A 25,794-nucleotide genomic window follows, 5' to 3' on the forward strand; every position below is an offset into this window, starting at 1 on the left:
TTATTCAAAGATTTGTAATGTAAAAATGATAAAATAGCATTTCAAATTCATTTCATACAAGTACTATAGTGTAATCTCTTTATTGTGCAAATGTAACTCACAAATATAGATTTTGTGATATAACTCTGTTCAAAACCAAAATAATGTAAAACTGTAGTGTGTATAAATCCACTGAGCCCTACTTCTTATTCAGCCAAGTTACTCAGAGGAATAAGTTTGTTTACATTTATGGAGATAATGCTGTCAACTTCTTATTTACAATGTCATCTGAAAGTGAGAAAAGACATTCACATGGCCCTTCTTTACAGGACATGGCCATGTACTTACATGCCAGACATCTGTCTGCCTTTTCAAGCTTCATTGTAGAAGACATACTTGCATGCTGATAACAGTCTTCAAAAATGCATTAACTGAATTTGTGACTGAATTCCTGGTGCAGGGAGAAATGTATGCTTCCTGCTGCTTTACCGGCAATTCTGGCATATATTTCATATTTCAGCAGTCTCAGATGATCAGACATGGGAAAAATACCCCAAAAGTTACTTGAGTAAAAGTGTGGCTGCTTTCACTTCTGGATACTTGAGTACAATCAAGATGTGAGGTGTGTGTGTAGTGTACTTTCACTTAAGTAGTCTTCCAGAGGGACACTGGTGACTTATACTTAAGTACATCCTCCCCATCCCAAAGCAGCTGTACTTTTATTCCAGTAACCTGTAGGGTACTTTTTCTACCTCTGCAGATGATGACCAATGTTCCCTCTAATTTTTTTCATCCGTGTGTGAGATAAATTTTGTTATGTGTACCAAAGCACATGTGGATGTGCACCACCAGTAGAAGCACATGCTCTGGGCACTCCGTTAATCAGCTGGATGGCACCTGAATCTCTCTTGGATGGCTGCCCAAACATTCAGCTGACAGGGAACACTGAGGATGACCTTGCACATATCTCTTTATTTTAGGAAGATTTTCAATGCAGATATCATAAAACTCAAGAAAGGCACCAATGTGAAATTTCTCAAGATAGCCACAGAACTCAACCCAAAGTTTACGAATCTGAAGTGCCTTCCAAAATCTGAGAGGGACACAATGTGGCGCATGCGTCCAGAAGTTTTAAAAGAACAACACTCTCATGTCAAAACCACAGAATCCAAACCAGCAAAAAGAAAGTCCAACCTTTTGCTGGTGATGTTGGACTCAGATAATGAACATGAACATGTGTCGCCCTGCATTGCTTTGGATCACTGTCTAACAGAACCAATAATCAGCATGGATGCATGTCCTCTGGAATGGTGGTTGAGTTATAAAGGGGCATGTGAATCTTTAGCATATTTGTAATGCTAGCTATAATAATGCCATACGAATGTCTGTTCTCACTTGCAGGTGACATTGTGAACAAGAAGCGGGCAGAGTGATCTCCTACAAGTGTAAACAAATTTGTTTGTCTGAGCATTTGGCTATACAAGAAATAGGGCTGTGTGAACTTTCTAGACTCTAAGTTTTACAAGATTTTATTTCTGAATGCAGGGGTCTTTTGTATATAATTCTACGTTTGTAAGTACAACTTTCATGTAAAAGAATTTGTGCACAGGGCTTGTATCAAGGGAATTGAAAAATACCATTTCTTTCATTTTTTACAATGCAAATATTTGTAATCAGAAACAAATGTAAAGTGAGTAATGTATACTTTGTAACTGAAATAAAAATACTTGAAAATGGAGGAAACATACAGTAATATTTAAATACATAACTTTCCATTATTGTTTAACAGCACAAAAAAGTTGTGATTAATAATGATTAATTTTTAAATTGTGTGATTAGTTGCAATCTGTAATTGCTTGATAGATCTAAAGATTATTACTTCAGACTGTATTTTCTATATTAAAAGTAAATTATATGAAAATATACTCTGGGGTAGCCTTTAAGGCACTACAGGACTGCTTACTATTAAAACATAGTTTTTATTTCAGTATCCAATGAAAATACACACAATTAAAATATAGCAAATGTACTTTTTGGACTAGCTAATACCATGCCTAAAATAACAGATGACTTTGAATACAGTAAATGCTATTTCAAATGCTGAAACATGCTTAGTCACTGTGTAATGAACAAGATGCTTGTTTTAAAATAAACATTCAAAAAACATGTTCCATTCTTAGTTTCCTGATGGCTGGTTCATAGTTAGAACCCTATTATTGTCTCAACCTTATATTATGTAATAGGAAATTAACTATAGTGTTTCTGTAACCACTTCGCATTCCTTAAATACATAAGCATTGGGAGACAATAAAGCAGTTCACTATTCTCACACAAGCACAAACGCTTATCCAGCAAAAACGAAAAACCATTTGAAAGTCAAACTCAGATTGTGACCAAAGCAAATGAATAGTTAGTTATCCACTCCTGGCACTCACTAAGCAATCAAAACTTGTGTAGAAAGTTCAAATTAAAAACTAGTATCTCAGCATTTTTTTGTTATTTTACTCAAAGAAAACTAACTTTTCTCAGAATGGGGACAACTCACCAGTATCAACAAGAGTGAATCCATGCATGCCAGAACACTCAGCTACGGAATCTGAAACACTGCTATATTACACTCTCATATTAGTTTTGTCTGGTTTTAGTATTATTATTACTACTACTGCTATTATTATTATGGAAACAAGGAAATGAAGTTGCTCAATCTAGATGAGTTGTGAATACTCCACAATCTTCTCAATGCACCAAAGTTTAACAGGAGCCCCAGTGACATGAGATTTTCATAGACTGGTGGCATGTTTGCTTAGAGTACATACCCTTCCCTGGCACTCTCCAAAGGTAACAGATGATGGTGTGGACTGGCAAGGGTTGTTGAGTCCAGTGGATGGTGTCTTGAGGGTATGTCATGAGTAGGTGGCAAGAGACCTGGTGATTGTCCATTATGGTTAGCGCTGGAACCAGTGTACATGCCTGCAAGGCAAACAAATATAATTTTGCAAACTAAAATGAGCACACTGAAGGAGAAGGAAGGTTTGTTTCCGATCCTATCTGATGCCTAACTCTGAAAAATAACCTCTTTTTATCAGAGAAACATTGTTTTCAACTTCCAAAGTACCTCTCAGTATGGAAGTGACCTTTATCCCAATGGAGAACAAGCAGCCCTTGATTAAATTTAATACACACCTTCATTATCCTTCTAAATCAGAATCTAATCAGCTGTGCTTCCTATGTCCACTCATTTTAGATGGTATGAGTTCAACTTTTCTTTAGCTAGCACCATTGTACAGAGTCATTCCACTGATGCCTCGAGAGTACGGATGTGAGACCTCTCTGGCTGGCAAATGACTAATCTACAGCTTGGGCATAAAATTTGGGGGGTACGGGTGGGGGGAGAAAAAGGCAGGAGGATTTTGGTAATTTTTGACAAAGAGATCCCTCAAAGATTTCCTGGCAGATATTCCCCTGCCGACTGCCACTGACAGATGCAGAAACAGGGACTGACTCCCCACATGAAAGCACTCAGGCCAGCAAGCCCTTAGGATCTATAGAAGGTAAAGGCCATCTTTGCAGAGACCTGTAGAATTGTTTCAGCTCTGAGCACCTCGGCAGTGCCCTCCTGGTTCCCTGCCAATGGGGCCACACTCCCACAGATGCCCCTAAGCTATGATTTCCCTAGGGTCGCTCATGAAAAGGTGACTGTGGGAAACGTTCACACTCCTCTGTTTAACTTTATCATATTTTCATGTAAGTTCCTTGGGGCATGAGGTAAAGTCAGCAGGGGATACATGTTTTCTGTGGCATGCCATGACTCCAGCCTTGTCCCCACACACCCTGAAGCACGGAAAGCTGGTCCCACAGGACTAGCAGTAGTTCTGGTGCTACAGAGTCACACAAGCCTTTCTGCTTTCTAGAGAGGGGTGAATTTGCCTGTAGTGGACCCCATGAGATGGAGTGAGTTGGTCCATGGCCGCTTCCCAGTCTAGGTCATCATCATCGTCAATAACCATGGGCTCAATGCCTGTTGGTGTCTGATGCCTCTCTCACTATTTCCTTCCAGGTGCCTGAACCTAAAACCTCTTGCACATGTGACTAGCACTCCTAAAGCAAACAGTTTGATTGATGGAAATGGGACTTACACTCTTGAGGAAAAATTGGCAGGACTGGTAAGCAGGTGTTCCTTGATAACACCACATTATGCCATGCAGCTTGAGTCCCAGAACTCAAAGCATTTTCTCTGATATACTGAAACTCCAACTTTTTTGTGTTTTATTTAGAAATTGCTTTAATTTGAAAATAAATCCACTAACAGTCTAGTAAAGCAGGAGTAGGCATACTGAACCCATTTTAACATAACACATCTTGAAGTAAATACAATCAGTGAATTAAAAACAGCATGAGGATGGTGTTTAGGTGAAACACACCCTCAAAAAATGAGGAAATTACACATCAGAGCTGTCAGTCTGCCTTACATGATGAAGCATGTCTGTAAGAAGAATTGTATGACTACTTGCAAGTTGCCAAGAAGACAAAGTGATTTTTTTTGCAGTTATGATGAAATTATGTGACATTTTAGGCGGTTCTACATGGTACATGAATGGATAATTGAAATCTGTAAAGGAACTTCTTATCTGCCTTTTACAAAGCTCCTCCGAACACATACACATGAATTCTTGACCAAAAAGTTTATTCATGTCAATGACACCCCATGTTGACTTTGGATTGGGCCTATGAATATCTCCAGAGCTGAAGGGGACTACGTACATGCCCACTTGCTAAAAGAGGTCTCGTTTGCAAAGTCATTGACTAATATTTATGTTATTATGAGCCAGAGACCTTAGGAATACACGACAGCATATTTTTATCTGTGCAGGAAGTATCTTTATATCAATTTTATCACATTTAATGACAATGGCTACATCTACACTAGCCCCTTCCTTTCAGAAGGGGCATGGTAACGAGCTACATCGGCAGATGCTAGTGAGGCGATGCCATGAATATACAGTGCCACATTAGCATAATGCCAGCTGCGCGCAGTTCGAAAGCACTTGTTCTGTGGATAAACAGACATTCTGTCTCTGCAGCTATTAGAGTGGTCCCTCTCTCTGTAACTAACTCACTTAAGAATTAAAAACTAGGTGAATGATAGCTTCAACTACACAGCAGCTGGTGAACATGCATGAATGTTCTACATTTTTGAGTGGCGCTTGGAGCCTATAAGGCTGAATGGCTTTCTCCTGGACTGTCTTTTCGTCTCAACTATTGCGTATCATTTTAGTTCTCTGTTGGGTCTGGGTCTGGTTCAAGGAAGGATAATTTTCTGTCTTATCAGCTGAGTGTTAATAAAAGACCTGAGCCTAAGAAGTGTGGTCCAGCCTCAGATCACATGAATTTAAATAAATAAAAACCAAGGTGATTGGAAGATGCTCAACACCTCCCAGGATTCAGACCAGAATAATTCAGAACAAATGATAAACTTCAATGTGTCCCCCAGCTGCCCCCCATGGCAGAAGGACATAACACCCCTCACTTCCCATCCTGCCCTCGTTGTTCTAATGAAGCTTCTCTTTCCTCTTCATACATGGGGAGTGAGAAGTATGATGAGATGGACAAGAAATGGGCAGAGTTTTGATTCTGTCCCCTCCAACATGCCAGTCAGTATAGGGGGAATGTCCCATATGGGTATGGGTATGAACCAATACAGATGATTCCCAGTAGTGCAAGGAGAGAAGGACCAGGGAAAGTGCTGTGACTGGGTCAAATAGGAATAAAGGGGATTTCAAAGTGTGTGGGCTCCTTTCGAAAAGGACCCTGTGTAGACGAGCCACGCTCGATCGAAAGCAGCACAATCAAAGTGCCGCAGCTGCCATTATGCTAATGAGGGGCTGCATATTCATTGCAGTGCCTCATTAGCATTTCCCAAAGTGTCTCATTAGCATCCTCCTTTCAAAAGGGGGGTGTTAGCGTAGACCCAGCCAATGGCAAGGAAAAGTGCATATGTACAGGATTGCACAGTGTAGCACCAGATATCTGCTTCCAAAGCGGGAAGTGACCAGAGGGGAACTCTGGCACCTTTTTATGTTTTGAGGATGGAAGCATTATATAACCTAAAAATACAGACTCTGTATAGGTTGAAGCTCTCTAATCCAGAACTCTCACCCAGCAACATCTGTAATCCGGCACGATTTTAGTTAGCCAGACGACCACGGACCATGGGTGTGGCCAAGTTTCCCATGGTCCCATGAAGTTTGTACACAGTTCTGGCTCTCAGTGTTCTGTGCTGTTATTTAGCTGTAATTTACCCCTAAATGTCTTCTAAGAGCCCAATAAGCATTGGAAGTGTTGGCAATGTGCTAGACAATATTGACCTCCCGTGGTCTGGCAAATTCTTTCATCCAGCACCAATCAGGTCCTGAGAGTGCTGGATTAGAGAGGTTCAACCTGTGCTTTGCAAAAAACAAACAAAAAAAAATGCAGCTCTGGCTATTCCAACTGCATCAGTGAAGCCTGAACAGATTGGAGGTGTGAATTCTATCCTCCAGCCATGGTAGAGGCCTCCATGTGAAGCTAGTTTACTGTGCTGGAGGAGCAGAAAGGAAACTTGTTTCTGGTAAGGTCTATATCCTCCAGTGTGTGGATAGCACCCGTAAACTGATGATGATAATCAGACTAGTAAATTAATGTCAATCTCTAGGCAACATAAAAGCTGACCATTTATGACCCAATCCTGCTCCTCCTGAAGTCAAATTTTCTTTTAATGGAAGCACACACTGATCCATATTCTGCAAAAATTCTTTTTCTCATGCACAAAATCTGTATGTACAAAATATTTTCTATGATCTTGGTAGATCTCCCAAAAGGCTGATATTTAGTCCTTTCTCAATATTTACAATTTTTGTTTCCTGTTTTGTTTTTTTTAAATGGAGAACAAGCTCCTGGGTGCAGAGAGTTACATGAAATCCTTCCAAATTACTGACACTTTCTGTTGCAATCCAGTTTGGAAGTGTGCATCTCAGGCCTCTTAACACATTAGCCACTTTGGTTTATAAATACATGTCATCAATCAACATTTTAAATGGTTTACCCTTTAGACTTAACATCTGTTCCTCCACCAGCGCTCTAAGCATCTGTGATTAGTGCCTTTTCATGGAGTTTGCCAAGAAAGAGGAAAAAAAATCAGTAATAAAAATGCAAGCCCCAATAGGACTTGCGTGGAGACAGAAGCAGTATGTACAGCTTCCCTTATGCTCAGTCTCTGGCCATAATGCTCTTCCTCCAACAATCTCTGTGGCATATCTGAGGTTTAAATTAGGGAACAGTGAAGCCATCCAGCAACTGAAATATAAAGGAATGGGGTCTGAGCAGCTCCATACTGTGGAGTCTGCCTCATGCCACAGAGCATTCTTTTCCTGTACTATCTGCCATTGGCCTAAACACAAGCCTGCTTTGAAGTTGAACACAGGGAATGGGAACTTTTTAAACATTTCATTTCTGCATTGTTGGCTTTCATCTCTGACGTACTTAAAATATGCTGCAGCTTTACTTGGGAAAAAAATAAAAGTCCACAGTAATTCAAGTAATCCCAGAGGGCCAAGGCTCTGCACATTAATATTGTGGTTTCTTTGAAAAAAATACATGAGCATTTTCAATTGGAATGAAAAGGACTTTATATATTTGTCCATGTGGTATACTATATACCATGCTATAGCCTGATTTGTCCTGAAATATAACTGCTGCCAGTTTGAAAGAATGAACATATCATTATAAACTACTGGAGACTGTGAACACCCTTTTGCTAGGATTCTGTAATATTCAGCAGTATGTTACATATGCTCTAAATGCTGATGAATCACTTTTTGCCGCTAGAATGGTGGGACAGGTAACATGAGGTAACTTCCTGTTTCACTGTACACTGATTTATTTCCTCTGTCATCTCCTCACATGGAGCATGTGATGGGGTATCATACAGAGTAATGCAGTCTGGTGGAAGTATAGGAAGCAGCTTCCTGAAACTAGATTTTGAAACACCCCAGGGGCAGATTAGATATGGTTAGCCAATAAATCTTTTTGGGGACAGATTGGTGTTATTGAGAAACATGGGATATTAATGAACCAGAACAATTTTATCTCCAAGAGTGTGACTCAGAGCTGCTTAAAGCCAGGTTTTCCAGAAAGCTGACCTTTCTTTAACATACGTAGCTCAGTGGTTTGAGCACTGGTCTGCTAAACCCAGGTTTGTGAGTTCAATCCTTGAGGAGGCCATTTAGGGACTCAGGCAAACAGATGTCAGGGATGGTGCTGTGTCCTCCTAACAGGGCAGGGGACTGGACTAGATGACCGCCAGAGGTCTCTTTCAGTTCTAGGAGAGGTGTGTGTGTGTGTGTGTGTGTGTGTGTGTGTGTAGCACAGTCTGAAACTGTGAGGGGAGACCCAGCAGCAGCCTTCTGTGGGATCAAACATGAGGACTGACCTGAAATACTGTGCATCAGGGAGAAAAGGAGGAGCTTTAAGAGCTTGGAGAAATAGGAGCATCTTATTCTCTGATCTTTCTTCTGTAACATTGCAAGGGATGGAGCCAAGCTGGGAAAGAGTGGAACAGGGGAGGGGGCTTCAGGCTTTAGAATTAGACGGTAGGTAAGGCCTTATAATACCATATCTGTACCATTTATTTGTGAGCTCAATTTGCTCCCTGTTTTCTTACACATGTTTTTTACTAAGGACCTGTAGGGTCTAAGGCTACATCTACATTAGCCTGGAAGATCAGCCCACTCAGGGTTGATCTTCTGGGGTTCAATTTTGCACATCTAGTAGGGACATCTGAAATTCACCTCTCAGAGGTCACAGTTGACCCCTGTACTCCTTGTGAGGCGCGAGGAGCAAGGAAAGTCAACTGGAGAAACTCTCCCATCAACCTTCCCAAACAAGTTAGCCGAGTGCAGATACGTCAACTCTAGCTGTGCAACTGCCATAGCTAGAATTGCACAGCCCTAGACTGTTTGTGGGACTAGTCACTGCTGTCCATCCTGTGGAGATGGAGATGATTCTTCATGGCTTCTTCACAGACAAATTGCAGTGGGTGGGAAAATCCACAGAAGGCTCTCCATGAATGGTGTCACCCAAGGAGCCAATCCTGGAGGTGTTGCTGGTGTGCTAATGTGCTTGAAGAGACCACGTGATAAAATTTAAATGATTCCACCACACTCCCCTACAGTGCCTACAGCTTCCTGCAACACTGAACAAAGGAGTGTAACAATACTGTACGGTGTAGAGCATTGTGCGTGTTGTCAGGGAATCCCATCATCATCACGACCATTAAGGGTCACTGTCCGTTCCCACTGCCTCTTATTCTCAGGGAGTTATTATTCAGCCATTTTAAAGATATAAAGTGTCAACCAAGAGATCATCATTTTTTGACCGTCTGGACCGGCAAAAACTGGAGATCTTTTGTAGGTTCAGATGCTTCCCAGAGGTGCTCTAATAGAGCACACAAAGGCCACAAGAGCCTTTATGATGTGTGAGGGACTCAGTGTCAGGAATACTTGTATTGTAACCCCAGTTCAGCATGGACTGTGTGCATGTCTATGAACAAAGTTTTCAGAGCTTAACTATGTTAGAAAACTTGCACCAACATAATTAGATCAGGTTAACACTGATCAACAACACGAGTGCAAACATCTTACGTAGATACATTTAAAGGGGTCTAAATTTAATTTGAATCAGTTGAAGTCATGCTTAAAATAACTTAGGTTAAGACTATATTAAACAAAATTAGTTTAAATATGTCTGTGTTATGGGCTTGCACCCAGGTAACTAAATTGATTTTAATACCAGGGGAGGTATTTTAATATAGACCAAGCCTTAGGCTCACATTTTCAGAAGTGGCTTCCTCTACTCTTGAGTGGCTCACTTTTAGGAACCAAACAAACTCATGATGCTCTTAAACATATATTGCAAATTGTCCTCAACTCTTAATGCTTGGAATCCATGCCCCCACCCCTGTCCCATGCATGCCTACAAAGACCAGGGACAATCTATCCATAAATGGTATTTATGTGGATAGTGACTTAAGCAAATACAGAATGAAAACAGCCAATTTATGTCTATTACATCCTGTCTGTGGAGACACTATACAGACCATACAAGCTGATGGATGTAAAATGACGTAATACCTCTCTTCTATTTCTAATGTGCATCTGTGGTCAAAAAAAGTAAGCACAATGTTAGGATGCACAAAGAACAGGATGGAGAATAATATGGAAAATGTTTTAATGCCATTACATAAATCAACAGGCTGGCCTCTTCTGGAGTGCTCTGTGATGTACAGGTCACCCCATCTCAAAAAGGACATGCAAGGGATTCAGAGACTGATGACAAGAGTGATTAGGGACCTGGAAAAAAAGTCGTGAAGAAAGACTGAAAAGCTTGGGAATGTTTGCCTTAGAAAAAAAGACAAATACAAGGGGGCCTGGTAACAACATATAATGTAGAAAGTAGATGTTTTTGTTCTGTTGGAACAGGGAAAAAGTGGTATTTATTTCAGCTGAATATTGGAAAATTCAAAATTGATAAACTATGGGGCTCACTGCCAAAGTATGTTGTTGAGGCCAGAAACGTTAGATTCAAAGAGAAACCAGACACTGACAAGGACAAGAAGTAGGTCCAGAGTTATGTTGTAATAAAAAGTGATACAAAAAGCTCATGTTTCAGATTTGAGACAATCTCTGATTATTAGAGATTATTATTATTTGGACCAGGACCCTGCTGTGCTGGATGCTGTACAACCCAAGAAAGAGAGACTGGCCTGGCCCTGAGGCTCTTACAGTCTAAGTGGGATGGGGAAGATTAACCAAAATTTGCCTGCCACAGGGTGTCTCACGCCTTCTACTGATGCATCTGGTGATGACCACTTACAGGGACAGACTACTGGACTAGATGGAGCAAAACTCTAAACCAGACAGGCAAATCCTGTAACTAACCAGCACATCATTGAACTCTGTAGTATTGCAGTGTCAGAAGAAGAAGAGAGGTATTAGTGTGGGTGGTGTGTGAACCACTGACTAGGGCAGGCTACTCTCCCCAAGGCCCTGCCCCTTCTGACTCCCTGCAGGAGCCCAGAGCCCCAATCACAGCTGCCAGACCCCCATCCCAGGCTGGTGCTCCCAGGCCCAGAGCACTGAGAGTGCAGGGGGCACAAACAGCCTTCCCAGTCCTGCAGCACAGAGACAGCGAGTGGGTGGTGCAGCTGCAAAACCCCACCCAGCACCCCAGAACACTGGGAGGCAGGAAAGTGGTACCGCGGCCCTCACAATCAAAGAGTGCAGGACAGGCCAGCAGTGCGGCCGCAGCCTCCTCAGCCCTGGGGTTCCAGAGCACCATCCCCACCCAGCATGCTAACAGGAAGGGCAGGGGGTGCCACTGCAGCCCCGCAGCCGCAAACACTTTCAGGGACAGTGGATGGTGCCACTGCAGCTCCCCCCCAGCACTGGAGCACCAGGAGGCGGGGCAGTGTGGCTACCAGTCCATAGTTACAGAAAGGAAGCTGGGGCCTGGAGGCAGAGCATGGGTGGGGCTATGCCTGTATGCTTGGGAACCTACAGCCTTCCCCCAGCCAGCAGAGCCTAAAGCTTTGCTGGGCCCCTGGGCAAGATGCGGGGAGTCAGCTCTGCACTCCTGGAAGGGGAGGAGCCTCAGGAAGAAGGGGTAGGGCAGGGCATGCCGTACCAACCCCTTGCAATGCTCCAGGCAGCCTGCATCCCTGCCTTGAGCGCACTGCTCGGGCAGTGATTTAAAGGGCTCACGGCTTCAGCTGCTGCCACAGAACCCTTTTACACTGCAGGGCCCCGGGGAGAATTTCTCCTTTTGTCCTCCCCCTGCCTTCCATGGGTATTATGTCCATTAATAACGTATCACAGTAGTCATCTGCTTCATACCTAGTCATGGCTCAAGAATCCGATCTGAGCTCAGTGAAAGCTGACAACCAGCAGAGAAGATGGGTGTAGACGTTTTCAGGGCTAATCAGTTTTTATCAATTAAAAAAAGAAGCAGCACCAGAGCCACTAGATTAAGGCACCAAACTTCCACCTTAGTGGGCTAAATCCAAAATGCAGATTCCCCCAAATTCCTGCTTGGACCAGCCCAATAGCGAAGTCCCTTAGGCACCTACATTACTACCACAAAGCCACATTCTCACACCCCTGACAGCTCACCTATGAAGCCGCAGCAGGCGTGTCTTTTAATAGAAGTAATTCCTGCACGTCAGGTAGTACACGCATGGCCACTACAAAGTCAGTGAGAAGTTTTACAGAAGGGTTTGGTTTTTTTTTTGTCTGAGCATTAAAAGAAAACATTAGTAGACCAATGTGTCTGAAGCCAACCAAACCAATGAAATCTAGAACAAAGGCCACAGCTATATTCATGTATGGCCATGTTTTACCTATCTGGCATAGGACATACCGGATTTGTCTCCACTGCCAAAAATTGTATTTATTATTTACTATGGGATATCTGCTTGTGAGCAGAACTGAGGGTTCATCTGTGAATTACTGTCTTTGGACTCCTGCTGTGCTTTAACATAGGTTCCACATTTCTATATGACAAGAGCAACACAAACTAAAAGGACTGAGCATTTAGGGCATGATTTGCAGAGAGGCTGAACACCCACAAGAGTGATGGTGCTCAGCAATTCTGAAAAATTTATAATTAGTAACCTGCAAAATAACAGCAAAATAATGCATTATCCAGTTTTTTTATGTAATTTATAACCTTCGTTCTCTTTTTTACAATCTTATATTTAATGGGTGGATTTTCCACAGTGGCCCAAGATCTTTAATAGTCCTTACTTAAAATGACATATATAACACCATGTTTATAGGAATTATTCTTACCTGCTATTAGATCATGGTGACCTATAGATCTACCACACTTCCCATCCAAAATGTTTTGTGAAGATGTGTGGAGTTGCTGTATAGCTAAGCATTCACTTAGTACATCTTGTTCAATATCAGTACATGAATGTAGCTGCAAGAGGAGGATAAAACAAAGAGATCTTATTTCAAAGTAAACCCAACTGTAGCTAATTGAATTCATATGTCTGTTTGGTTATAGTCTACATATAGAAGGAACAAAATGTCATTCTTAGGAACTTAGTGTAATTGACTTTATACCCGGTACTAAATAATTCTAATGAGACATCACTGGGTTTTCCTAAGTACACAAGTTAAGTGCTAATCTTACATCAGTGGCATTTAGTTCACAAACATAACATACCATTTATTTCTTCAAATTTTACGGCATATTTCTAGCTCATGGAAATGTTTGGAGTCCTTTGGTAAAGGGATTGTGCCGTTTTTTGTAACAGTGACACTTGGAAAGATGTTTGATAAGGACAGAAAAGTGTTTGGGCTTATCAGAGTAAAACTGGCAAAAAAAAGGTCCAGTCAGGAATGTGTAAAAGTATCACTGACGTGTCAGCTGGCTTACATGTAAATGCATGCTCTGGCCAAAGTGTCTGAAGCATGCGCTGAAAACCACAATGTCGATCATATTAAAAACAGCAGGAGAGGAGAATTAAGAAAGAAAAGCATTTCTAATTCTCTTTCAAACATGCTTATGTTGCCAAGCGTTTGTCATAATACGGTGCTCAAATTACACGAACAGCCATCGGAGTTTGTGGCCATTAATAAATACTTATTGTTTTGAAGTTTACAATTTTGCATACCACTCTCCCCTGGGATTAGTTATTCTAAATGCAAAGTCCAAGCAAACCTATTTAGGATTCTCTTATCCAGGCATTTGTTTGTTTAAGATAAACATCTAGCATTTTGGATAACAGTCTGCAGCTGCAGCCAATAAAACTTTAATTACTGTTAAATTAACCACTAGAATCCTAGAATTGTTCTCCTAAAAACTGAGAAAGATGTAACAAACCTCCTCCAAGGTACGAATTAAATATTCAGGGCTCCTCTGATGTAAATCTCTGCTCAAAAAATCAAAAATTGTGCCTATTGGTTGGACGCCTCAAATGTGGGCAGAGAAGCCTATTAATTTTTCTTTTTTGGCTAAGTCACTTCTACTTAGGACTCAGCAACTGCAGATGACAATGGACAGCTCTGCTTTTGCTGAGTCATAAACCACAAATAATGAGGCAAGTGAAAACAGCTCTTTTCTCATCCTTCCTGTTTCAGACTGGAGATGGTAAGAGACTGTCAGTTTTGAAAGCGCTGACCTATACTTTCAGCTGTACATTTCCACCCTCCACCAACATATTTACATGAAATTTTGCTGATTACTTTTTTTTAATTGATGATTTCTTCCTTGCTTCATTTTCATAGCAGCCTGATCAAAACACATTCAAATCTGCTCCTGTCTTTGAAGCCTTTTTTACAAAAATTCTGAATGGCTCCAGGATTTGTATAAGCAAAGATCACAGTCCTATAAATGCATAGTGATATACTTGGCATCAATTGGACTGCAGACGTGCCTGTAGTTAAGGGAGAATAGAAGAGTTTGCCAAATCATCTGATTGCAAAGTCCTGACTACTAGTGAAATCACCTCCTTTGCAGGGAAAATCCAAGGAGCAGATTGGAAGCTCTTGGACCCTGAAACTTTTTGGTACTTCTAGTCTGGAGCTAATAGGTTCCATGTGACCTGGCCATCGGGGTAAATCAGCAGAAATAATTGACCTCTCTGCAGGGTCCTGACATCAGCGTGAGTCAAGGTATACCTCCACTACAGGGAAGACTGACTTTGCTGCAATTGACCTTCCAGAGTTTGACTGAGTGTACCTCGTTGGAATGCGCTAAATCAAACTCACTTGCATCAGCACCAGTACTCTTGTCCCCCATTAGGACTACGGGAAGTTGATGAGAGAAAACGCTGAGTGAAGACGGCACAGAAGCCTGAATTAAGGTACATCGACTCCAGTTGCGTAATTAATGTAGCTGGAATTGTGTCCCTTAATTTGACCTTCAGACGTAGTGTGGACCTGCCCTAAGTAGAAGAGCTCTCTATCTCTAATCAGGATCCCAGAGCGTGATGTGCTGTTACAGGCCACTAGAAAAAATGGCACGCATGTAGTTCTCCAAAGAAACTAGGGGCAAAATCAGAGAATTGCAGAGGAAGAGGAATGACCAAACATGAAGGTTGCTCCACAAGGACCCAACCTGTGATAAGAACCCCCACAGCAGCCATCTTTAGCTACTCTCACAGGAAAGATGGGTGTGGAGCAAGAGGGTGTTTCCACATAATATATTGCTGACAGAGCTATTTTGTACGGGAAATGCCCAAGGTCATGGAGGATGATGCCACAGAAAGCCATCTTCTTCCTGGCTCTGCTGCCTTCCTTCTTCATCTCCCCTTACACCAGAACTCGTAGAACTGCGCATCTGAAATGCCACGTTGGGAGCTACAGGTGGTATGTGGATAGAGGAACTCTGCTGCAGTCACTTATTCTCCTGTCTTCGCTGCAGTACCTTTTTGTTAGCAGTCTGTTCCCAGCCACTCCTCAAGAAGAGGAGGATCAGACCATGTGGGCCTCACTCCTTTTCAGACAATACCCAGATTTCATTCAGAACTTTACTGGGCATTTTACCAGATAAAGACACCCTGTCACTGAAGCCCATAAATGACTCTGGCTTCTCCTAGACATGCGCATCTGCACCACTTGCAAAGCATCTGTCTCTTCTTCCTCCGTGCCACAACTGATCCTGGCTCTTTCTCTGTCAAAAATCATGAAAACTTATCTAGGCTTTTATTCTCCCCCATCCTGACTGCTGCAACCACTTTTTCCCTTGCTTTCTTGATACCTATTGTACTCCTTGGTCCCTTCAGAAATTCTGCCACTAAAATAACCTCCACTGTGACACTGTCACTTCTCTTTTCGAGTCCCTCCACTGGTTCCTTCACTCCACTCCATTAATACAGGCTTCTGGTCTTTACCTTTGAGGCATTTTACTACTAGCTGCTTCATACCTATATCCCCTCGTGTCTTGCTCCATTGTCACTTCCCATCCACTTCATTATCCTTAAACCTCTTCTTGTTGTGATGCCCACAACCATGCTGAATATTGACTAGGTAGCTGGTGTGCTGTGTCTGTGGGTTATTATTCTAATCACATCACTATTGTTACCCTATGTTCTGCCACATCCCATTCGCTGTTGTATCCACATTATCTCCTCTCATATACTTAGATTGTAAGCTCTTTGGGGCAGCCACCCTTTTTTCATTAACTGGAATACAAAGCCTTACCACAACAGGGTCCTGATCTGAATGTGCTGCTCCAAGAACAAAAATGACAACAAATTCAGGACTGAACCCACAGAAGCTCATGTTTTAAAAACAAAAACATGTTTGGGACTGGATGGAATACTAATAAATACATAACACGTAGTGTGGGTTTGAAATTCTCTACAAATGCACTTAAAACCCAGGTCCAATGACTCATAGAGAGTGGGTTTTTCCCCCCAACCTACTAAAATATCAAATCAGTCCTGAAATCTATAAATTATTCATGTATGGCATTCACCAAGACTTTAAATGAGCTAAACTAAGGGACTCCTTTGACCTAGGTGTGAATGGGAGCAGAATTTCAAGTCAAATATCTGAAGGAGGAACGTGAGGGTGTTTGAAAGAAAGGCCTACTTTAATAATGCAGAGCAAACCACTTCCTGCAAGGGGGAAAGCAGAACTGAAAAGCACTACACTAAGAAAATGCTAAGCCGAAAGGCCACAGAGATTAAAACCGATCAGGAAACGGCAGTTCAGTTTTCACCTAGCAAGAACACAGTGAAATCCCGATTTGAACCCCCTCCACCCCCACATATCATAGATCAATTAGAAACAAACACACATCAATGAAATTTCAGTTAGTGTTCATTAAAGCATGTCATGGTTTTGGTCGATGGTCTTACCTTCTTACGCACCTGTTGTTCTTTGGCAGAATGAGCTTTCACATGTTTGCGCAGGGAACTCGGATCCGTGTAGCGTTTGGAGCACCCGGGAATTTGACAGGCATATGGTTTCTGTAAATGCAAGGAAAAGAAAAAGAAAGGGAAAGAGGTCAGCTTTCATAAGCACCTTCCTTTGTAATACACAGCCTGTGTTCAACAATTACAATACAAAATAGCCAGGGACTCAAATTTATGTGAAAACATATTGTAAAACCCCAAGCTGTTTGCTCAGCTTGCAACCTCTACTTTTGCAAATACTTCTGTGTATAACAAGACTGGCTGTGGGCCAGCTGTGGCACACACAGACCAGCAATGACAGCTCATATTCTGAAGTCTGTCCAAGTATCAAGCGCACATAACACATCTCTGCTCTTACACTTTTGAGGATTGATTACTGAATTGCATTACATCGTAATGAGAAGTAAGTAGTAGTGTTTTGAGATCATCATAGTATTCCCATGTTTTGCAAATATAAAACTACTACCTTTTGCCTCCTTGGAGAGGTATCTACTTTGCATACAGCTCACTCAGTATATAACCAGGTATTGCAACCATCTAAGTATCATCCTTCACCCACTGCCCCAAAAAAGAAAGAAAAAAGGTTGGTTCCTGATTCTGACTTCTTACTGGTTTTACACAGTATCACGTATGCTGCAAAACAAAACCAAAGGCATTACCACTAGAGTGCATTCACACATTCCTCCCCTTCCTGTTTTAAACAACAGACACCATATTTACACAATGTATATTCACCCAAACACCACTAAACTACAGCAAATCAATCTATATAGAAAAAATCCAGCATTGCTGACCTAGTCCTTTCCAATTGTGAATGGTACTTGACAGATGTTACCTTTCCTAGATGGTATAATATGAAGATCTTCCAGTGGTAAGAAAAGCCTAGTAGCTGTTCTGATGGATTTATTCAGCACTGGGGAGACCATATCTGGAGCATTAGGCCCAGTTGTGGGCCCCTCCTTATAGAAAAGATGTGGATGCATTGGAAAGGGCCCACTGGAAGACAACCAAAATGGTTAGGGGGCTAGAGCTCATGACCTACAAGGAGAGGTTGAAGGATAGGATATTATTTAGTTTGCAAAAGAGAAGAGTGAGGGGTGATTTGTTAGCAGCCTTCAGCTTCCTGAATTGGGATTCTAAGGAGGATGGAGAAAGACTGTTCTTGGTAGTAGACAGATGGCAGAACAAGGAGCAAGGGTCTCAAGTTTCAGTAGGGGAGGTCTAGGTTGGATATAAGGAAAAACTATTTCACCAGGAGGGTGGTGAAGCACTGGAATGGTTTATGTACAGAGGTGGTAGAATCTGCATCCCTACAGGTTTTTAAGTCCAGGCTTGACAAAGTCCTGTCTGGGATGATTTAGTTGAGGGTGGTGCTGCTTTGGGCAGAGGGCTGGACTTGATGACCTCCTGAGGTCTCTTCCAGCCCTAAAATTCTATGCATTTCTTTCACATGGCAGAAAGACATTTTTTCGTACCAGAGGGAAGAGAACACTTCTGTCTGGAGGGCATGGAAACTCCTTCCTGTTAGAACAGAACAGGGGACCTCCTGGTAGCGTCCCACCTAATGCAAGCCTGACCAAAGACCCCTTTTTGGCTGTGCCACCATCTCTTGGCCCTGACACACAAAAAACAATCTTTGAACTGCTGGGCAAATGCTCAAAGAATGTGTTATTGCCAAAGTCAAATGACTGGACCCTCATTGTGATATTGTCACCTCTACCTTTGGTTACATCTATACTAAGCAGTTTAGTCAACAAAACTGGGGTTTTGTTGACAAAACTCGCAGAGCATCTACACACAAAATGAGTTTTGTCTACAGTCTGTCGACAAAACCTGGCACTTCCACTGACAGTGTTCTGCTCCTCTGCAATGGAGAATAACACTTTTGTCAACAGTTTCAGTCAAGAAAAAAGCTGTGCAGACATTCCGGGAGGCCCTCTGTCGACAGACAGGGCTTCTGGTTCACCAGGCTGCCCTGTTTGTTGAGCTTCTGGTTGGACATTCTGTTGAGAAAGCGACTGGGCAGTCTGGCCACTCTCTGTCAACAGAGCAGATTGCTCTTTTGATTGGCTTGTGTATGTGGACATGGTCTGCTGTCAGGAGTTTTGCAGGAAGATCTCTTCCGCAAGTAACTTCTGTCAACAGATCGTTGTATTGTAGACATAGCCTTTGAGTCGCAGTGCTAGTTCCTTCACTCCACAAAATACAAGCTTTGGATTCTTATCTTAAAGGATCTTCACTACTACAGGTTGCACCTCTCTAGTCTGGTACACTCTCGTCCAACACCTGTAATCCAGCATGGTTTTAGGTAGCCTGATGACCACTTATCATGGGTGCGGCCAAGTTTCTGGTGGTCCCATAAACTTTGTTGACAGCCATCAGTCCTGACTCTCAGTGGTCTGTGCTGTTATTTAGTTCTAATTTACTTGTAAATGTCTACTAAGAGCCCAGTAAGCTGTGGAAGTGTTCGTAATGTGCTAGACAATATTGGCCTCCCATGGTCCAGCAAATTCTCTGGTGTGGTATGTGTCAGGTCCCAAGGATGCTGGACAAGAGCAGTTCATCCTGTAGCTACTCCCCACCTATACCCCCTTTTGTGTCTTGTTGTGTTGTTACTTCACATCAGTGCTGCCATCCTTAAACCTCTCCTTGCTGTGATGCCTATGAATTCTGACCAATGACTAGGCAGCTAGCATGTTGTGACTGCTGCTTGGTCACAACCAGATGGCAACAAATGATCACTTCATGCTAAGCCTCACAAAGTCTCTAACTGGAGCCTAATTTTTGCTCTCCCTCCCCGTGGTTTTGTAGACCACACTTGTTTGCTCACCCATCACACCAGAGTATTATACAGCAGTGCCTCCATCCACGTGCCAGTAAATTTGTTCAGTGCTCTCCCACAGGAAGTTTGGTTTGGCCTCTCACCTTTGTGCTATGATCCCCTTCGAAGGCTGACCTCAGAGTCACAACTTTGAACCCCTTCTCTTTCCACGGAAAGCATTCCAACACAATAACTTTCACCTGCGGTGCAAAGTGCACTCAAGCCCATCTGTACCACTTAAGCCCTTTGTCAAGGCAGCCAGAGAGGAGTGGGACTGGGGCTGCCAGCAGAATGGCAATAGGGATGTCACTTGCCCAGAAGGTCACATGCACAGGAAAGCGATGGAGACATGGTTCTGCAGTCTGCCATCTGGAACAGCAATCCCAGGCTGTGGTTCTGCTTAGATTAATCCCTACACTTCATTTGGACAAAGCCCAGTTGCTCCAGCTTCGTACAGATAAAAAGAATTTCAGCAGCATGGGAAGAGTGATGACACCCTTCCTAATTGCAGCACAGATAACTTCCTTAATTCTGCTTTCACTAGGGGAAATATGACCTAGTAATTTCAGTTATTTGATCAAACCAACCCAATCAAACAGGTCACTGTAATTATTTACATATTCGCCTTTCTGAGAAGATAAATGATGGATTGACCCGAATACGGAGTTTTAAATCAATACCAAATGTGTTCCCTAAGAAATAAGCATTCATATAAATCCCCTTTCTTTCTAAGTGCCTCCAGAGGATAAGTAGTTCTCTTCCTTATTCTAGAAGGAAATTGCCAAAGAAATAACAGGATCATTCACCAACTCAAAGCCTTAAAGGTTAGTACAATACCTACCCAGAAACATATATAAGAAAGTAGATTTATTAAGAGTCGCTAGTGAATAGAGAACAGACTCCTGAGGATGGAGTATACAAAACTTTAACAAATTCCTTAACAGAGGAAGCAGCAGAATATTTTGTTAGCCGTGGTCATGCTATTAGTGATGGGGAAACTAGACTGACAAAATGTCCGTCCTTAATAATCTAAATCTTTTTGCTAGGACATTCACACGGTCCTTCGATATGATCTTAGTTTTAAAAAGGGGTCTCCGGATGCTCTGTGCTAATATTATATCCAGCCTTTACAGGAAGGAGCCAGATACCAGTTTCAATGGCTTTACAGTAAAAACATGCATGCATCCTTAATTGCTTAGGCAAACTTTCTATAAGAAGCAAAATACTAAATGAAAACAACAGGTTTTAAATGAAGCAGGCAAATGAATGTTAGTTTCGGCAGAATATGAACATAATGAGAATTTCAAAGAATCTGCAACAGGGAAGCGTGAATAACAGTTTCAGAAACTTTGGAAAGTTAGTCAAAAATTATTACTGTACCTTTGTGCTGATGTACGAGCATTTCAGAGGTTAAAGAAACAGAGAAAAGGAAAGAAAAGAGAGCTAATTTTAGAGATTCTTTGCAATAACACAGATCAACAGATATAAGAACTCTGGGTTATTTTGTTCAGTATACTATATAATTGTACAAAAGTTCTACTAAATGATATTCCATTGGCAAGCCAAGCTTATAAAAACATCATATATAACTTCAAACAGTTAAACTTCAAAAATGTATATCCCATACAGTATATTCAGTTTCAAAAGAGACATTTTTAAAACTAATTACAAATTCAAATATTTCAGGTTGACTTTCAAATAAATAAAACATTGTTATTGTAAGTGTGCTTGGGTTTGGAAAATGTGACTGACTGGCTTCTCTTACTTGTTTGTTTTTGGAAGGCATAATGTACATTACGCATTCCTTAATGCTGCACTGTCTGAAATGCGTAGCTGCTTAAAAAGTAAATATCAATTAAACTCAAAAGGTCTGCCTCATAAACACTCGGCCAAACATTAAGCCATATATTCACCTCTTTGAAAAAGACAAAGGAAAAACTCTTGTTACTCTGCACAAGCTCTAGCCTGGAGACCTAATTGGCCTATGTTATCTGTTTACTTCGTCTTAAAAAAAAAAAAAAAAAAAAAAAAAAAATCGATGCATTAATCATATCAGGGTTTCGAGGAAATTCAGCATAAATTAAATGTTTTAGAATGGCTACTTTAAAAAAAACCTGATGAAAAGCTAGTTGGTCAGAAACCCAAACATTCTAGATATGGGCCTGCTAATATGGCCTTTTTATCAGAGATCAAGGAGATAGGCACATTTTGTGTCTTCCAGATTCTCCCAGTGCAGATTTAGGTCAATAAAATTCCACTTCTGAGAATCACACTACGGATAGTCTTCTCTCCTGCATGCTCTTCCTGAGTCTGATCTAAAGCCCATCCTTGTAGTCACTGGAAAGATTCCCACTAACATCTGTAGGGTTTGGAGTAGGCCCCATGTGCTGTGTAGAAGCACAAGAAAAGCAGAACATGAGAGTCAAGGTCTCCCAGGTCTGGGTGCGAGATGATCTTGGTACTTATGATTCATTTTCAGAGCAGTTAATTCTTAGCATTACTAACATATCACACATGGTTGATACATTCTTACCTGTTTTTGAGAGGCGGTTTACAAAACTGTTCCCCTTAATTTATTATCTCTTAAGCTGTTTGCCATGCTCCTGTGGTCATTTAGCTCAGACTTAGTCAAAATAAGCAAGAAAACTACTGAATTTCTTACAGTGACAATTTTCCAAGTCTCGCGCCTTTTCTACTCACTCAGGAGCACCTTATGCTACAAGCACTTCCTCACAGTCAGCAGTTTCTTACTCCAGAAGTTTTCCCAGAGTAACATGTTCCTCAGTTTCAGTAATGGTAATGGAATTTAATCCTCAGTGATTAAAATTGCAAATTCTCTGATATTTTAAAAAATGCAGCGAAAAACAATAACACCTCTCCCTTCACTCCTTATTATTGAGGCATTTTCATGAAAAGGAAGCTGCCAGATGTCAGTGTCAATGTAGATCCAGTACAAAGCCTGCTTAAACTCTCTGTGCAATGGATAATGTGGAAGAAGGTAATGCTTACAGTATCCAGGTGTGTACGCTGGTGCTTTGCCCGATCACTGGAGTTACTGAAAGCCTTCTGGCAGCCAGGGTGCTGACACAGGTAAGGTTTCTCTCCAGTATGACTTCGCAAGTGGATCTTAAGGTTTTCAAGCCTAGAGAATGCCTTGTTGCACCCTTCAAACTGCAATAAAGCCATAAAACATTTCAGTAAAGCGTTCTTAAATAAACCATGTGCAGTCACAATGAGTACAGTGTAAAGCCCAAGCTAGACATGTAATAAATCAAGCAAAACTCAAACATCTGCTGAAATTTATTGGTGAAACACCGCATTCTGTACTGTTAATTTCATCTCTCATGAAAGACACAGTATGCAGATGGGTAATACTATATTATTACAGTAAATGCCGGGTTATCCAGCACCCGGATAACCAGCCCATTCGGTTAACTGGCATGCTGAGGAACTGGTGGCCTAGCTGGGGCCAGCTGTTGTGGCTGCTGCTGGGCTGGCCAACTGGCCAGGACGAGCAGAGCAGGACAGCTGCCCAGCCAGGGCCAGCAGAACGAGCCGGCTGTCCAGCTGGGGAGGCAGAGCACGGCAAGGTGGGATGTTTGTGATCCTATACACAATTTGTGTTCCCTTTCAACATCAACCCCTCTCGGGCTGAAATACTGATGTATTGCTGTAAAAGAAATACAGAGTCGAGTTAATAATTTAAACATAAGCACCAGAACCTCTGTTCTGGTTCCTCCTGCATGATAAAACTAAGTAGTTAGAACGGTTTCTTTTATCAGTTTCTAATATGGATGCTAATCTGAAGTTTGAAGCATGGGATGACAGAATTTGTTGATGTCTGATACATATCAGGAAGGGCTGAATTAACCAATTGGACTAATCACATTTCCTAACTGGTCATCAGCTTTTGTTTTTGCAAAATTAAAAAATAAATAAATAAAAAAGGATTATTGAAGTAAATTTTGGTTACGTTTTCCATAAGTACAGTCTAGTGAAAGTAAATACAAACAAATACAGCAAATACATTATGGCTGTGTCTTCACATGCCACTTCTTACGGACATGGCATGGCGATGAACTGTCTGGAAGATACTAATGGGGCACGGATGTAAATTTCCCACACCTCATTAGCATATGGGCACGTGATTCAGAGTCCAGAAGAAGCTCTTCTAGACTCCAAAATACATGTGCAGACACGTAACGCGTGGGTGTCTTCCTGAAGGAAACCCTCCTTCTGGAAGCCCCTTCTTCCTCAAAGCTTTGGGGGCTTCCAGAAGGGCTTCCTTCCAGAAGATCTCCATGGGCCGCAAGTCTGCACATGTATTTTCGAATCTGGAAGAGCTTCTTCTAGACTCTAAATCACGTGCCCCTATGCTAACGAGGCACAGGAAATTTACATCCGTGCCTCATTAGCATCTTCCAGATGACTCATTACCATGCCACTTACAGAAGAAGTGGCATGTGAAGACACAGCCTATAAGTTTACAGTGTACAATGCTACTGTAGTTGTTGATAAATAAAGTACTCTGCATACATTTTTGTTTCTTAATATCTAATCTTGCTTTTCTTTAGTGTTATGCATTGCTAGGCATACCTCGCTATTATCCAGAATATTTGAATATCCAGCAACCTCCTGGTCCGGGAGCTTCCGGATATGAAAGCGTTTAGTGTGTGTATCTTTTTGACAAAATGCAAAAAACAAGACAGACCCCGAAGGCCTTCCATCCCAAGACATGTGGTTAGAATCAACTAAAAGTACCCTGGTACTTTGTATTTTTTGCAGCATTACTCACTGCTCTCTTAGAAGTACATAATCACACTTCTGAAAAAAGTTCCTCTGTTTCGCTTTGCTTTAAGACAAGACTGCAGCTGTTTTTTAAAAGCCTGTTACATTTCATAGTTCCAGATGTTTTGCCTGGTCCCTATTTTACACAACAAAAAACAGAAGGAAACTCCCCTTCTTGTAGTAAATAAAACTGGATGCCAAATATCTGATTTGGCATGGCAAATTCTATGGGCCAGAATTTCAGCTGGTGTAAAGTGGTATAACTCCATAAACTTCAAAGGAGCCACACAGTTTTAACCCAACCGAAGATCTGGTTCTCGTTCCTGTACTGTAAATGATATTTCCAAGAAGTAAAAGGAGACTGCCAAGGATACATTAGAGCTGCTTGTTGCATTTTGCAAAAGTTTAAGCTCATCCAAGATTGTATTAACTGGAGCTGAACTTTCTCCTCAAATACTGCATGCCATATATTTATTGTATGCCTTTCCATTTAGTAACTACTGTAACACTAGTAGGAGCCTGCTCTTATGAAGTGCTAATGGAAATTAAAGACACTTAACTTATACCTCACAGGCCTAAGGTCTTACAAATACATCTTTACATGTAATTTTGGATGATCACATGTACTAATAAGATCTAACCGCCAGCACTTTAAAAGCCGGACACAAAATAATTATGACCTTCTCTTTTGTTTACCAGAGCCAGCTGAAAATTGGGTCTTGATTTTATTTTTTAAAAGAAAATTTCAGCAAAATGGCATTTTTTGGCAAAGACTGTGTTTTTTGTGGAAAATTTTGACTTTGATTTGAAAAAATGAACACCCAAAAACTTAAAACTTTTGTCAAAAGCTGAAAAAAATGTGTTTGGCAATGTGGCTGCAGGACCTCCTGGGAGCTGGTGCTTTGAGTGCCCCATTTCCCCATTTTCTGCTCTGGGCCAGGTTTTTGCATCATCTCTCTCCCATGATGCTCTGCAGATAGGGAATTCCATTATCAACGGCAATGGCTCAGCTAGGGGCATGGCTATGGGACATCATTGAATATACAGTCAGGAAGCCTCGCTCCTAGAGGAAAACAAGTGTGAGGCATCAAAATTAATGTTTTTATGATGCCCCATGGCAGCAGTTCTACATGGAAATATTTTTTATGGACATCAAATTTTTCAGCCAACATTTTTCAGTTCTTGGCTGAAATTTTTCAATGTTTCATTTTGCCAAAAAGTTAAAATTTGCTGTTGGGAATTT

At 41.5% G+C, this 25,794-nt stretch overlaps 1 protein-coding gene across 3 annotated transcripts in view; it reads right to left on the reverse strand.

Annotated features, from left to right (window-relative positions):
* The window catches only part of GLIS1 (GLIS family zinc finger 1), a 282,680-nt gene that overhangs the window by 23,957 nt on the left and 232,929 nt on the right, over positions 1-25,794 (reverse strand). For 2 of the 3 annotated variants that reach the window (XM_075002724.1, XM_075002722.1), the window contains exons 5-8: positions 22,773-22,934; positions 16,886-16,996; positions 12,861-12,993; positions 2,796-2,949 (exon numbers count right to left, since the gene is read on the reverse strand). In XM_075002724.1, coding sequence (XP_074858825.1) covers positions 2,796-2,949; positions 12,861-12,993; positions 16,886-16,996; positions 22,773-22,934 — 560 coding nt within the window. The remainder of the gene's footprint in view (positions 1-2,795; positions 2,950-12,860; positions 12,994-16,885; positions 16,997-22,772; positions 22,935-25,794) is intronic. The other variant, XM_075002723.1, reaches the window with a different exon arrangement.

The sequence above is a fragment of the Carettochelys insculpta genome, chromosome 9 (genome assembly GCF_033958435.1).
Source record: "Carettochelys insculpta isolate YL-2023 chromosome 9, ASM3395843v1, whole genome shotgun sequence".
In the NCBI taxonomy this organism is placed as follows: domain Eukaryota; kingdom Metazoa; phylum Chordata; order Testudines; family Carettochelyidae; genus Carettochelys; species Carettochelys insculpta.